Source organism: Myotis lucifugus, unplaced genomic scaffold (assembly GCF_000147115.1).
Source record: "Myotis lucifugus unplaced genomic scaffold, Myoluc2.0 scaffold_635, whole genome shotgun sequence".
NCBI classification, from domain to species: domain Eukaryota; kingdom Metazoa; phylum Chordata; class Mammalia; order Chiroptera; family Vespertilionidae; genus Myotis; species Myotis lucifugus.
This window is the reverse complement of record NW_005871683.1, coordinates 358,550-368,991: the sequence shown is the minus strand read 5'-3', so window position 1 is coordinate 368,991 and position 10,442 is coordinate 358,550. Positions and strand designations below refer to the sequence as shown.

At 57.9% G+C, this 10,442-nt stretch overlaps 1 protein-coding gene across 2 annotated transcripts in view; it reads right to left on the bottom strand.

Moving 5' to 3' along the window:
* Positions 1-783: 783 nt before the first annotated feature.
* Positions 784-10,442, bottom strand: part of LOC102437467 (protein cornichon homolog 3) — a 120,197-nt gene continuing 110,538 nt past the window's right edge. For both annotated transcript variants that reach the window (XM_023746204.1, XM_023746205.1), the window contains 3 exons: positions 5,096-5,208; positions 3,623-3,766; positions 784-2,936 (listed from right to left, as the gene is read on the bottom strand). In XM_023746204.1, coding sequence (XP_023601972.1) covers positions 2,909-2,936; positions 3,623-3,766; positions 5,096-5,208 — 285 coding nt within the window. In that variant the 3' untranslated portion in view covers positions 784-2,908. The remainder of the gene's footprint in view (positions 2,937-3,622; positions 3,767-5,095; positions 5,209-10,442) is intronic.

Genomic DNA, 10,442 nt, shown 5'->3' with positions numbered 1-10,442 from the left:
CTCAGCCAGCAAGGAGACGGGGCGGCCGCCCGGGGCTGTGAGGACCGGACAGCAGCACAGGGCGCGCAGAGGATCACGCTGGGCACCTCGGGGAGTGGCTACTGTGACTACCGGCCACGTCCCCGGAGGCCTGGGCTGATGTCTGGCAGGTCCCCCAGGAAGACGCACCTGCCCTGAGCCTCCCGGTCCCTGATCAGAACAGGCTGCTCTGTGGGATCACGGTGCCGGCGGGCGAGGCCCTGGCAAAGGCCACTCAGCTCGGCGCCCGGCACACGGCACGGGCTCTGCTCTCTGATCCTCGTGGTCGGCTGCCCCAGGGATTGAAAAGCGGCTCAAACTCCCAACCAACTCCTTGGGGTTTTGTGTTTTTCTCCCCAGCGCAACTTGTGGGAGGGAAACTGTGGATGTTTCTCTTTCAGAAACATAAGCACCGCCTCCGAGGTGCTGGCAGCTTTCAAAGGACCCACCGCCTGAGCGAAGAACCTCCCCCAGCCCAGCGAGCCAGGCTGGCGCCCAGGGGACCGGCAACCACGCGCTTCCGCAATGGCTCTATTTTAAAGCTCTCTTCTCCAAAAGTTGATGTTACCAACCAAGCTTTCATCGGACCCTAAGCTGCTTTGCCAACACTCAGGCGGGACTCAGGAAAGGACATGGGTTTTAATGTCTTTTATTTTTGTCAATCCTCACCCGAGGACATTTTCCCCATTGGTTCTGAGAGAGAATGGAAAGGAGGAGAGAAAGAGAGAGAGAGAAACATCAATGTGAGAGAGACACATTGATTGGTTGCCTCCCGCATACGACCCCGATCGGGACCGGGGACTGAGCCTGCAACCCAGGTACATGCCCTTGACTGGAATTGAACCCAGGACCCTTCAGTCCGCAGGCCAACGCTCTAACCACGGACCCAAACCCGCTAGGGCGGACATGGGGTTTTTTAAGTCGGACGATGTACTAGTAGCTTCAGAGGCAGGTTTGTGGCTGCTGTGTGACTATAGGTAAGTCACTGGCCCTCTCTGGGCTTCAGCGGCCTCACTTAGAGAAAAAGAACAGTATCAACTTCTTAGGCTTGAGAGGAGGGTCGAAGGAGAAGGAGGGAAAGCAAAGTGTGAAATGTGAAGCGCTGTGTGACTGTGAATTGCTGCAATTTACCGCTAAGAGAAATCGTGGACTTAATGCTCAGTCACGGTAAACAGACTCTCTCAGGAAACGGGTATCTCTGTGTTCATCTTCGTTATAAAGCTGAGTTCCCATTAGAGCAGTCCCTGTGTCCTGGTGTCCACTATTATAAGCTCGTTCAAATCTTCCTGGAAGGAGGCAAGTACACAACTAAACCCAACAGCTCCACAGGGAGAATGAGCTGGACCCCGGACGCCCTCATCCACTGTATTTGAGGCGGCTGTGGAGACAGAACTGCTGCCAGCAGCCTGGACGCAAGGCTTGTTTCTCGGGACGAAGGTCTTCTCAGGAAAGACGTCAAAGACGAAGGCAACCAGCTCTGAAGGCAACTCTGTCCCAACCACACGTACCCAGCCGGGCCCACGGGATCGGTCGAGGGGAAGCCTGGTCCCAAAATTAGTGCCTCGACGTCCCCGGCTTCATAACCTCAGCCTGAAGGCAGATGTCTGCATTTTGTTTCCTGTAGAATTTTTAGAAGCCAAATGCCCTTTTGGAAACCCTGCCCTTCTCTACCTACCAGTTCACCAACCCTATGGAGACGCAGCCAGCCAGGGATGAGGCCTACACGAGACGGCCAGGTGGGCCAGATACTCAAGTTGTCCCCGAGCTGTAACATAGCACACGTGTGTCCAACATAGCACACGCGTGTCCCACCCACACTGTTCCTGAGCCTGAGTCACAGGGCTCCGGCGGGAGCTGGGCACAGGTACAATAAATAGCCCGTGTCAAACAGGAGGAAAGAGGGGAAGTGGGGGGAATAAGGTCAAAAGTCACTGCGCCCAATCTGAGCATCCTACGCATCTCAGCCTTTCCGTTACTGACCACCTCCTGCCACAACTCCTCCTCAAAACGGAGAGCGTGTCACGTGGAAAATCCTGAAGAAGCGAGCATCCTTGGGTTAAGCAGCATGAACGACGCGGCATCGTAAAACGAAGCTGTTACTATGTCGTCTCCTTTCCGAGCTGCCGAACGCCCACCGTTCAGAGCGGCCTTGGAGCAGCTGGGGGTTCCTTGCAAGACGCGGCTTTGATGAGTGCCGGCCGGTGGATTTGCACTCGGGGGCTGTGATGGCTTTGGCTGGTCACACCTTGAACGTGGACTCAATGTTTCTCCAAGTCATTTTCCCCTGGTTCCCCCTTCCCAGCCCACCCCACCCCCCGTCCGTGACTTTGGGCAACTTTTATTAGCAACGCGTTGCCCCAAACCCAGCTCAGGGTGTCACTGAGCTGGGCTCTCACAAAGCAGGGCGGGGCACGGTGACCCTGCAGGTCACGCTGGCCACGGCGAAGGCCATGGCGCACCTTCCGGACCCTCCGCGGAGGGCAAGGGCATGGCCGGCCCTGGCAGGGAGGAAACAGCCTTGGGTAGCCCAGGCCCCCTGAGGCCCGCCGTGGGTCCCACAGACTCAGCCTGACTCTGGTCGTTCCGTTCGGTAGCAGGCACCTTCGGGCCTCCCAGCCCCCACTCCCACGGTCCAGGAAACCAGAGCAGACCAGCTGGGAGCTGGGAGATGAAGCGGACTCGGGAAACAGCGATGTTTGCTGTGGTTCACAGGTGACAACACACGGTTAACTCGGCTCCCGCTGCCGCCGCTCCGTTCCTTCCGAGGCAGTCAGTGTCCGGCAAGGTCTCCTCCTCACCCACCCCGTCCCTTCTCCAGTCGCCCGCACAAGTGACTTCTCAGCCTCAGCGCGCTCCTGTCCAGTCTCTGATGACGTGCGTGGTCTCTGAGTTAAGAGCTCACTAAAGTGTAGATCATGCTGAAGGCAAAAAGAAGGGGGAGAGGAGGCGTTAGTGGGAGACCGCAGGGGCCTGGGACTGGCCCTCCCAAGAGGGACCCGCCAAAGCCGGACCCCGGGCCACTCCTGCCACTTTCTCATCCCTGTCGCATTTGTTAGGAGAGCACAGTGTGTCTCCGGTAAAAGATGGCGTGTGCAGCCCCAAGCTCGCCTGGAGCCTATACCATTAGCAATAGCAAGGGGTTAGTGAGCACCTACTGTGTGCCAGGGTTTAGTGAGCACCTACTGTGTGCCAGGGGTTAGTGAGCACCTACTGTGTGCCAGGGGTTAGTGAGCACCTACTATGTGCCAGGCACTGCAGACACAGAGGTGAATGAAACAGACGCCGTCTCTACCATCAAGTAAACCATATACCTGGGCAGGAGGGTGGTGCTATCTTGGATAGAACGTGTCAACCTGCTTTACACTTAAAAAAAAAAAATTTATTGAGCACTTAGATGTGCCAAAGATTGCTATAGACGTTGGGACCGCTGCCCCTCCCTTCATACACAACAGGAGCCCTGGCTCCCGATCCGAGTCAGATGGTGGCATCAAATCCCACATGCTCATGGGCTACCTCCCCAAGCCCAGGAGGCCGGCCTGAAACACCCCCACCCCCCAGCCACGCCCTGCAGGAGTCAGACCCTCCGGGAGGGGCGCAGGCTCACCAGTACAGGTAGTAGAAGAAGGAGAGGAGGTAGAAGGCCAGCTTACACCAGGCCTCCTTCTGACAGTAGCTCAAGGTGTCTGCGTTCATGACCACCGGCGGGTCGTAGGCCAGCTCGGAGCTGTCCGCTGGGCAGTGGAAGTACCTGCGGGGGAGGAGGACACGGCGTTGCTGGCTCTGAGGCTGAGAGGGGGCATCTGAGGTCACCGGGGCCCAGCCCTCCCGAGGGTGACTGCCCCCATCTGCCTTCGGCTCGGATCCCGGCCTGAAACTAACAGCGGCCCAGGCGCTCTCTCCTCGCAGATGGCGGCTCTCCCAGGACTCAGATCTGCAGATGCCCTGGTGACCTCACCCACTGGCCAAGCTGCTCCGACAGGAGGAAGACTGAGTCACCTGTGGGACCTGGGTGGCACCTGGCAGGGCCCGCTTCTGCAGGGCTGGGGGAGGGGCCTGCGGTGCGCAGCCACAGGTATCAGAGCAGGTGCAGGTGTGGACAGACAGAGCCGTGCTCACTGCTCGAAGCCACTGGACCACAGTCCTACCTCAGTCAGCCATCACTCGGCTTAAATACTGACCTCTATCCAGACCCTCTTTTTTTTTATTTTTATTGGTTTCAGAGAGGAAGGGAGATGGAGAGATAGAAACATGAATGATGAGGGAGAATCATTGATCGGCTGCCTCCTGCACGCCCCGTACTGGGGATGGAGCCTACAACCCAGGCATGTGCCCCTGATGGGCAACCGAACTGGGATTTCCTGGTTCATAGGACGACACTCAACCCCTGAGCCACGCTGGCCGCCTGCTGGGTGGGACTCTCATTTTAAAGGACCCCTTCCTCCTACTTCCTTTTTCTTTCATTTTCTGAGTGCTTACGAATTGCCAGGCCAGGCCAGACCCTGTCAGGGATTAAAAAGACAAGTCCCTGCCAAAACCGGTTTGGCTCAGTGGATAGAGCATCGGCCTGCGGACTGAAGGGTCCCAGGTTCGATTCCGGTCAAGGGCATGTACCTGGGTTGCGGGCACATCCCCAGTGGGAGATGTGCAGGAGGCAGCTGATCGATGTTTCTCTCTCATCGATGTTTCTAACTCTCTATCTCTCTCCCTTCCTCTCTGTAAAAAAATCAATAAAATATATTTAAAAAAAAAATAAAAAAAAAAATAAAAAGACAAGTCCCTCCTGCTCTTCTTTATGCCAAAGTCACGTTCCAGGTGCACGGCACTGCTGCCTCTCCCCCTCCAGCTCCTATTCTGAGTTGTGCTGCCGCTGCTTCTCACACTGACCCAGGGTGAGGCTGTGGGCAGTGGGGCCTGCACAGAGCCTTCCTTACGGGACTTGCTACCTAAGAGCGGGGAGCAGGTTCTCCCAGGGGAGGAGTGAGAGAAAGCCTCTCACTGGCAGCCGTTGGGGGGTCGTCGTCTCTGGGGCGGCCACCCGCACAGAAACGGGGAAGGGCAGCCGGGGCCCAGCCCTTACCTCCAGAAGTGATAGAACAGCAGCGGGACATTCAGCCCCAGGGTGAGCCACTCCTGCGCACACAGGAACATGATGCAGAAGAGGCTGTGGATGGAGTACTCCGGCAGCACCAGCTGGAGGGGGAGCAGGGGCACGGGCTGAGTTAGAGGAGGGACAGTCGCCCCCAGAACCAAATCCGCCTGCCTAATTCTCCACCCGGTCCCTTCTGGCCTCCGCCCGCCCCGCCCACACTCCCATGAAACCAAGCCCCCAGCTGCCCCAGGAGGAAGGAAGACCGCGGGCTGCTTCTCCAACCACAGAGGCCCTGTCTGGGATGACACTGATCCAATCCCAGGGCCTGCCCTGAGCTGTACCTGCCCGGTGCCCAGGAGTGGGAAGAAGGAAAGGGTAATGGCTCTTCCACTGGAATCCCCAACCTACGCTAACGGACCCTCAGACAGAGGAGCCGCCTGGGCGAGCAGGGACTTTCTCATAAATGCCGGTCCTGGAGGTCGGTTCCTCCTTTGTCCCCAAATGAATCATCAAGCGCAGGATTCACAAGGGGGCGGGGGGGGATGGCACACTTGGGAAGCTGGGATTTCGCTAAGTTGGGCGAGTGTGAGCACAGCATCCCAAGCGCTGTCAGGAACCCTGACTGAGTCCCTTTGCTCGAAGGAGGCCACTTCCTCTTTAATTGCTCTGAGCACAGCCCGCCCCCACCCCCAGCAGTCAGACCCGGTGGGGAGGGCGGCCCAGCCTCTCAGGATTCCCTGAAGGCCTCGGACCCCTTCGTGCTGGGGACCCCAACAGCCAGGACTGGGGGTTGGGCTCACGGGAGCGTTGCCTGCTGGCTGGTGCTGGTGGGTTAACTTGTGTGACCTCCTGGTTTCACACCAGTGCTTAGCAAATACCTTTAAGGGCTGAGCAGACGACTCTACATCTAAGCAAGTGAGCACAGAGTCACCGAGTGCAGAGTGTAATTTAAAGTCACCGTGACATTCATCTGTCTCGAGCCGGTTGTATATGCACCGGGAACGGTGGCGGTGGCTCTCAGCTCTGCCCTGCCAGCCGCTCCCCTAAATGCCACCGCCAGGTACCGCCCTGACCTGGTCACGGTCAAGATCAGCCCCTCGAGGCTGATCCTGGAGGAACTGTCACAGATCATGTTCCCCAGGGCTTGCTCCTGCGCCCCAGGAGTGCAGGGGAACAGGAGGCAAGAGAAGGAATGCCTGCCTGGTGACCGCGGCCTGAAGTCAGAGGGGTGCTCTGGCCTGGGAAGGCCGGTGGTCACTGAGGACACAGGCAGGGCAGGGGCCACCGAGGGCTGTTCCCAACGCCGGAGGGGCTTCCTCCCAGGCCTCCCACTGTCCAACCCCTCGGGGCCCCCTGGCTTCTCGCACCCTCTCCTTCAGCGCCCACCCAGGGCACAGTTACCCCCCTCCCCCGGGGCAGTCGCCTCTGCTTTCCTGGCTCCCACATGGACTCCTTCTACCTCTGCACGGGGACAGACAGCACAGAGAGGACAGCCCGTGTCTTTAAGCTTCTCCGTGGCTTAGCAGTGGCTCTCCGACTTCCGGATCACGGAGGTCCGGCTAAAACAGAGGCTGGGCCCCGGCCCCAGAGCTTCCGGGTCAGTGGGCCTGAGTTCGGAGCCTGGGGTCAGCTTCTGTGAGCGGTTCTCGGTGAGCCACGGCCAGCCTCACCTGCGTCACCTGGAGCTTGCCAGCCGGGCAGCCTCTGGGCTCCCACCCCCAGACTTGCTGGACCGGAACCTGCATTTTTCCCAAGACCCCCGGGTGATGCAGATGCACATTCCAGTTTAAGAAGTGGGTGCTCGGCGCTGGTTCCCAAAGCAGGGTTCCTGGGCCACCTGCATCAGAACCGCCCGGGGCCTTGGTTTAACGTGCAGGTTTCTGGGTTCCACCCCAGTCCACTGAGCTGGCCTCTCTGGACCAGCATGCTGCAGTTTTTAGATGCATCCCAGGTGGTTTTGTTAAACAGTGGGGCTGAGAGTCACGGAACAGAGGTTCGAGGCAGACCCTTTCCTTTTGAAGACGCCGGTCCCAGCCCTCACCCACGCCCCCTGCAGGGCGGGGTGGTCCTGCGCGCAGGGTGCATTGTCGCTAACAGCTGCTCTGGACTCCAGTCTGAACAGGCAGGCCTGGCAGGTCAGAGCTCCCCCAGCCATGACTACGTGGAAGAGCCCTGACAATGCTCCCCGACCCCCTGTGGCTCGCAGTCTCTATTCCTGAAGGGTTGGGCCTTGGCATCTTCCTGGGATGGAGGTCGGCTCCTTCTGTCTTGGGAACCCACAGCCTCCAGTTTCCGCCACCTCCTGCCTGGCCCCGGCTGGCCACCTCTGCGCCTCACCCTCACCAGCTCCTCCGACCTGGCCTCCCTGGGGTCTCCAGGACTCTCCTGGGAAGCGACTGGTTCCTTTCAGGACCAAACCTGGGGTTCTGGCCCTGTCCTGGCCACACCTCCCAGCCTGTCTTTGATCCTCATTTTCATGCAACTTCAGACACACTGGAATTTCAAACGCCTTTCCTCACTCCCTTGTTAAGTTGCTGAACCACCTACCAGCCCACTCAGGGAGGGGGTGAGAATAAAAGCGCTCTCTCAAATCGTGCCAGATTTTGAAAGGGACACAATTCCCCCACAACTGGCTGGCAACTGAGAGGCATCTTAAGTTAACACGAACAGCTACCCACTCCTTTTCTGTCCTTTAAGCCAGGGGTAGGGGGGTAGGAATCGTGTCTGGAGTACAGGGAGCGATTAGGCAAAGATGATTACTTGAGAGACACTAACAGCAGAGAATGTTCTCGAATGAGAAGGGCAAGGGTTTAGCAAGCCTTCCGGTGCCGAAGAGCCCCGCCTAGGCCCTCACTCAGCAGGTATTTATCATCGGCAATTACCAGGCGGCGGGTGCAGAGCGGCCTGGCCCGGGGAGACTGCCAGGCAAATGAGCGTGTGCATCTCGGATTCCACCGCATCAATACATGGGAAGCACAGCACTAACGGAGCCAGCCCGTGAGCAGCGCGACGCGGGACGAAAGGAGAGAGAGAAGCCATTCATTCTGAGGGAGGAGAATGGCCTTTGAGCGGAGATGTCGAGGAAGAGCTGTCTGGGGGCAGGAGGCAGGATGTCGGGGTGCGGGGCACCCCAGGGCGCTCAGCGTCACCCTTCACTGAGAGCGTCATTTTTTTATGTCCTACATGGACATCGCCGCCAGACCTTCCGCAGAAGTGACACCGGGACCGGGACCCTTTCCACCAGCCTCTTCTTTTTTTTTTTTTTTTTGTTAATCCTCACCCGAGGATATTTTTTCCATTGATTTTCAGAGACAGTGGAAGGGAGGTGGGGGCGGGAGGGGAAGAGAGAGAGAGAGAGAGAGATAAACATTGATGTGAGAGAGACACATCGATTGGTTGCCTCCCCAGCGCACCAGACTGGGGATGGAGCCTGCAACCCAGTACCTGGCCTTGACTTCGGTGCAAGGGCTGACGCTCTAACCACTGAGCATGCCGGCCAGGGCCCACCAGCCCCTTTCTTTTTTAAAAAATATATTTTATTGATTTTTTACAGAGAGGAAGAGAAGGGGATAGAGTTAGAAACATGGATGAGAGAGAAACATCCATCAGCCGCCTCCTGCACAACCACTACTGGGGATGTGCCCGCAACCCAGGTACATGCCCTTGACCGGAATCGAAGCCGGGACCCTTCAGTCCGTAGGCCGATGCTCTATCCACTGAGCCAAACCGGTTACGGCCAGCCCCTTCTTAAACCTGGGGACCTTCTAGGGAATAGTCAGGATGACCACCTGACCAGGGAAAACCACGTGACCAGAAGTGGGCAAAGGGCAGAAACGAGTCCTCTTGTGCCTTTGCTTCTGACCACGGCCTGAGCGCCTGGTGGATGGCGCTCAGCGTCCATGCTGCGCGCACTTTCGCCAGGCTCACCAGAGGTGCGGGCACAGCCCTAGAGGGCTGTCCACGTAATGGCACGTGGGGGGGAAAAGTTATAGAAAAACCATGTTTTCATTATTGGGAAGAAGAGAAAACAAAAAGCCACCCCTGCGTGTGTGGACACACGTGTGGGTGTGTGTTTGTGTGTGAAACGCATGGAGATCACAGCAGGACACAGGTCCAAGCTTTTAACAGCAGTCACGTCGGACCAGCTGGGAACAGAGAGGGGCGAGGAGTTAACCGATCCTTTCTGCCTATCAGTGTCCCATCATGTTCTGGTCACAACGGGACATGCCACCTTTATCATTAAGACAATTAATAAAGAAACCCAAAGGGCGGGGCTCAGACCACCTGATTCCGATCCTGGCTTCCCATGCCCCAGCTTCATTCCCTTCACCCCCTCATCCTCGCCGGTGAACGGGGGCACAGTGGAGGCCACACCCCAGGGCGAGTGTGAAGCGAGATGATGCGCTTAAGCATGTTGCACAATGTCCGGCACAGCGGTTCTCAACCTTCTGGCCCTTTAAATACAGTTCCTCATGTTGTGACCCAGCCATAACATTATTTTCGTTGCTGCTTCATCACTGTCATGTTGCTACTGTGATGAATTGTCATGTAAATATCTGATATGCAGGATGGTCTTAGGCGACCCCTGTGAAAGGGTCGTTCGACCGCCAAAGGGGTCGCGACCCACAGGTTGAGAACCACTGGTCTAGCATCTTCCATGCTGTGGAGGACAACTTATGCATTGTTGTTAAGGCAAAGCCTTTCCCTGAGCAACCAGGGACCAGTCTTCCCAGTCTAGGTAAGCTCACCTCCTCTGGCGCAGAGAAAGGCCCGCTCCCTTTCCTCTGCCCTGCAGGGGGACGCCTGGCGCCCGCCTCCCTGGGCACTGCTGCGATGTAACGACTGTTTTTGTGCAGCCTGGACAGTGAGCCCCAGAATGGGTCATGCTGCCCCACTGCCCCGTGACCAGCTCTGGGCAGGGGAGCACCCGGGACCTCCTGGGAAGGGACTCCTACAAGGGAAGAAGTGACGGTCCTGATCTCGTTCCCGCCACCTCAGCAGCTGGCACTTCTGCAAAGGCTGACATCGCACCCTCGGATTCAGTCCTGACCCTGGGCCTGTGGGGAGACAGGAGCCGCAGCTAATTGGGAGGATGAATGGCCCGGACCTCGCCCCACGGGTGCTGGGTTAACTGTCTCAGCTCGGGGGCTGGCTTTGCACGCTGCTGCCCGCAAAGCTGTGGCAGTAGGAAGAGGCTGCGTTTGGTCCAACCCCTGGGAAATGGCAGGGGTGAGGGCACAGCGAGCAGGTGGCCATCGTCAAGCCAAGGAGAGAGGCCCCTGGAAACTGAGAGGTTGCCTTTGACCAAAACCTCTCAGCCTAATGATGACTTGGA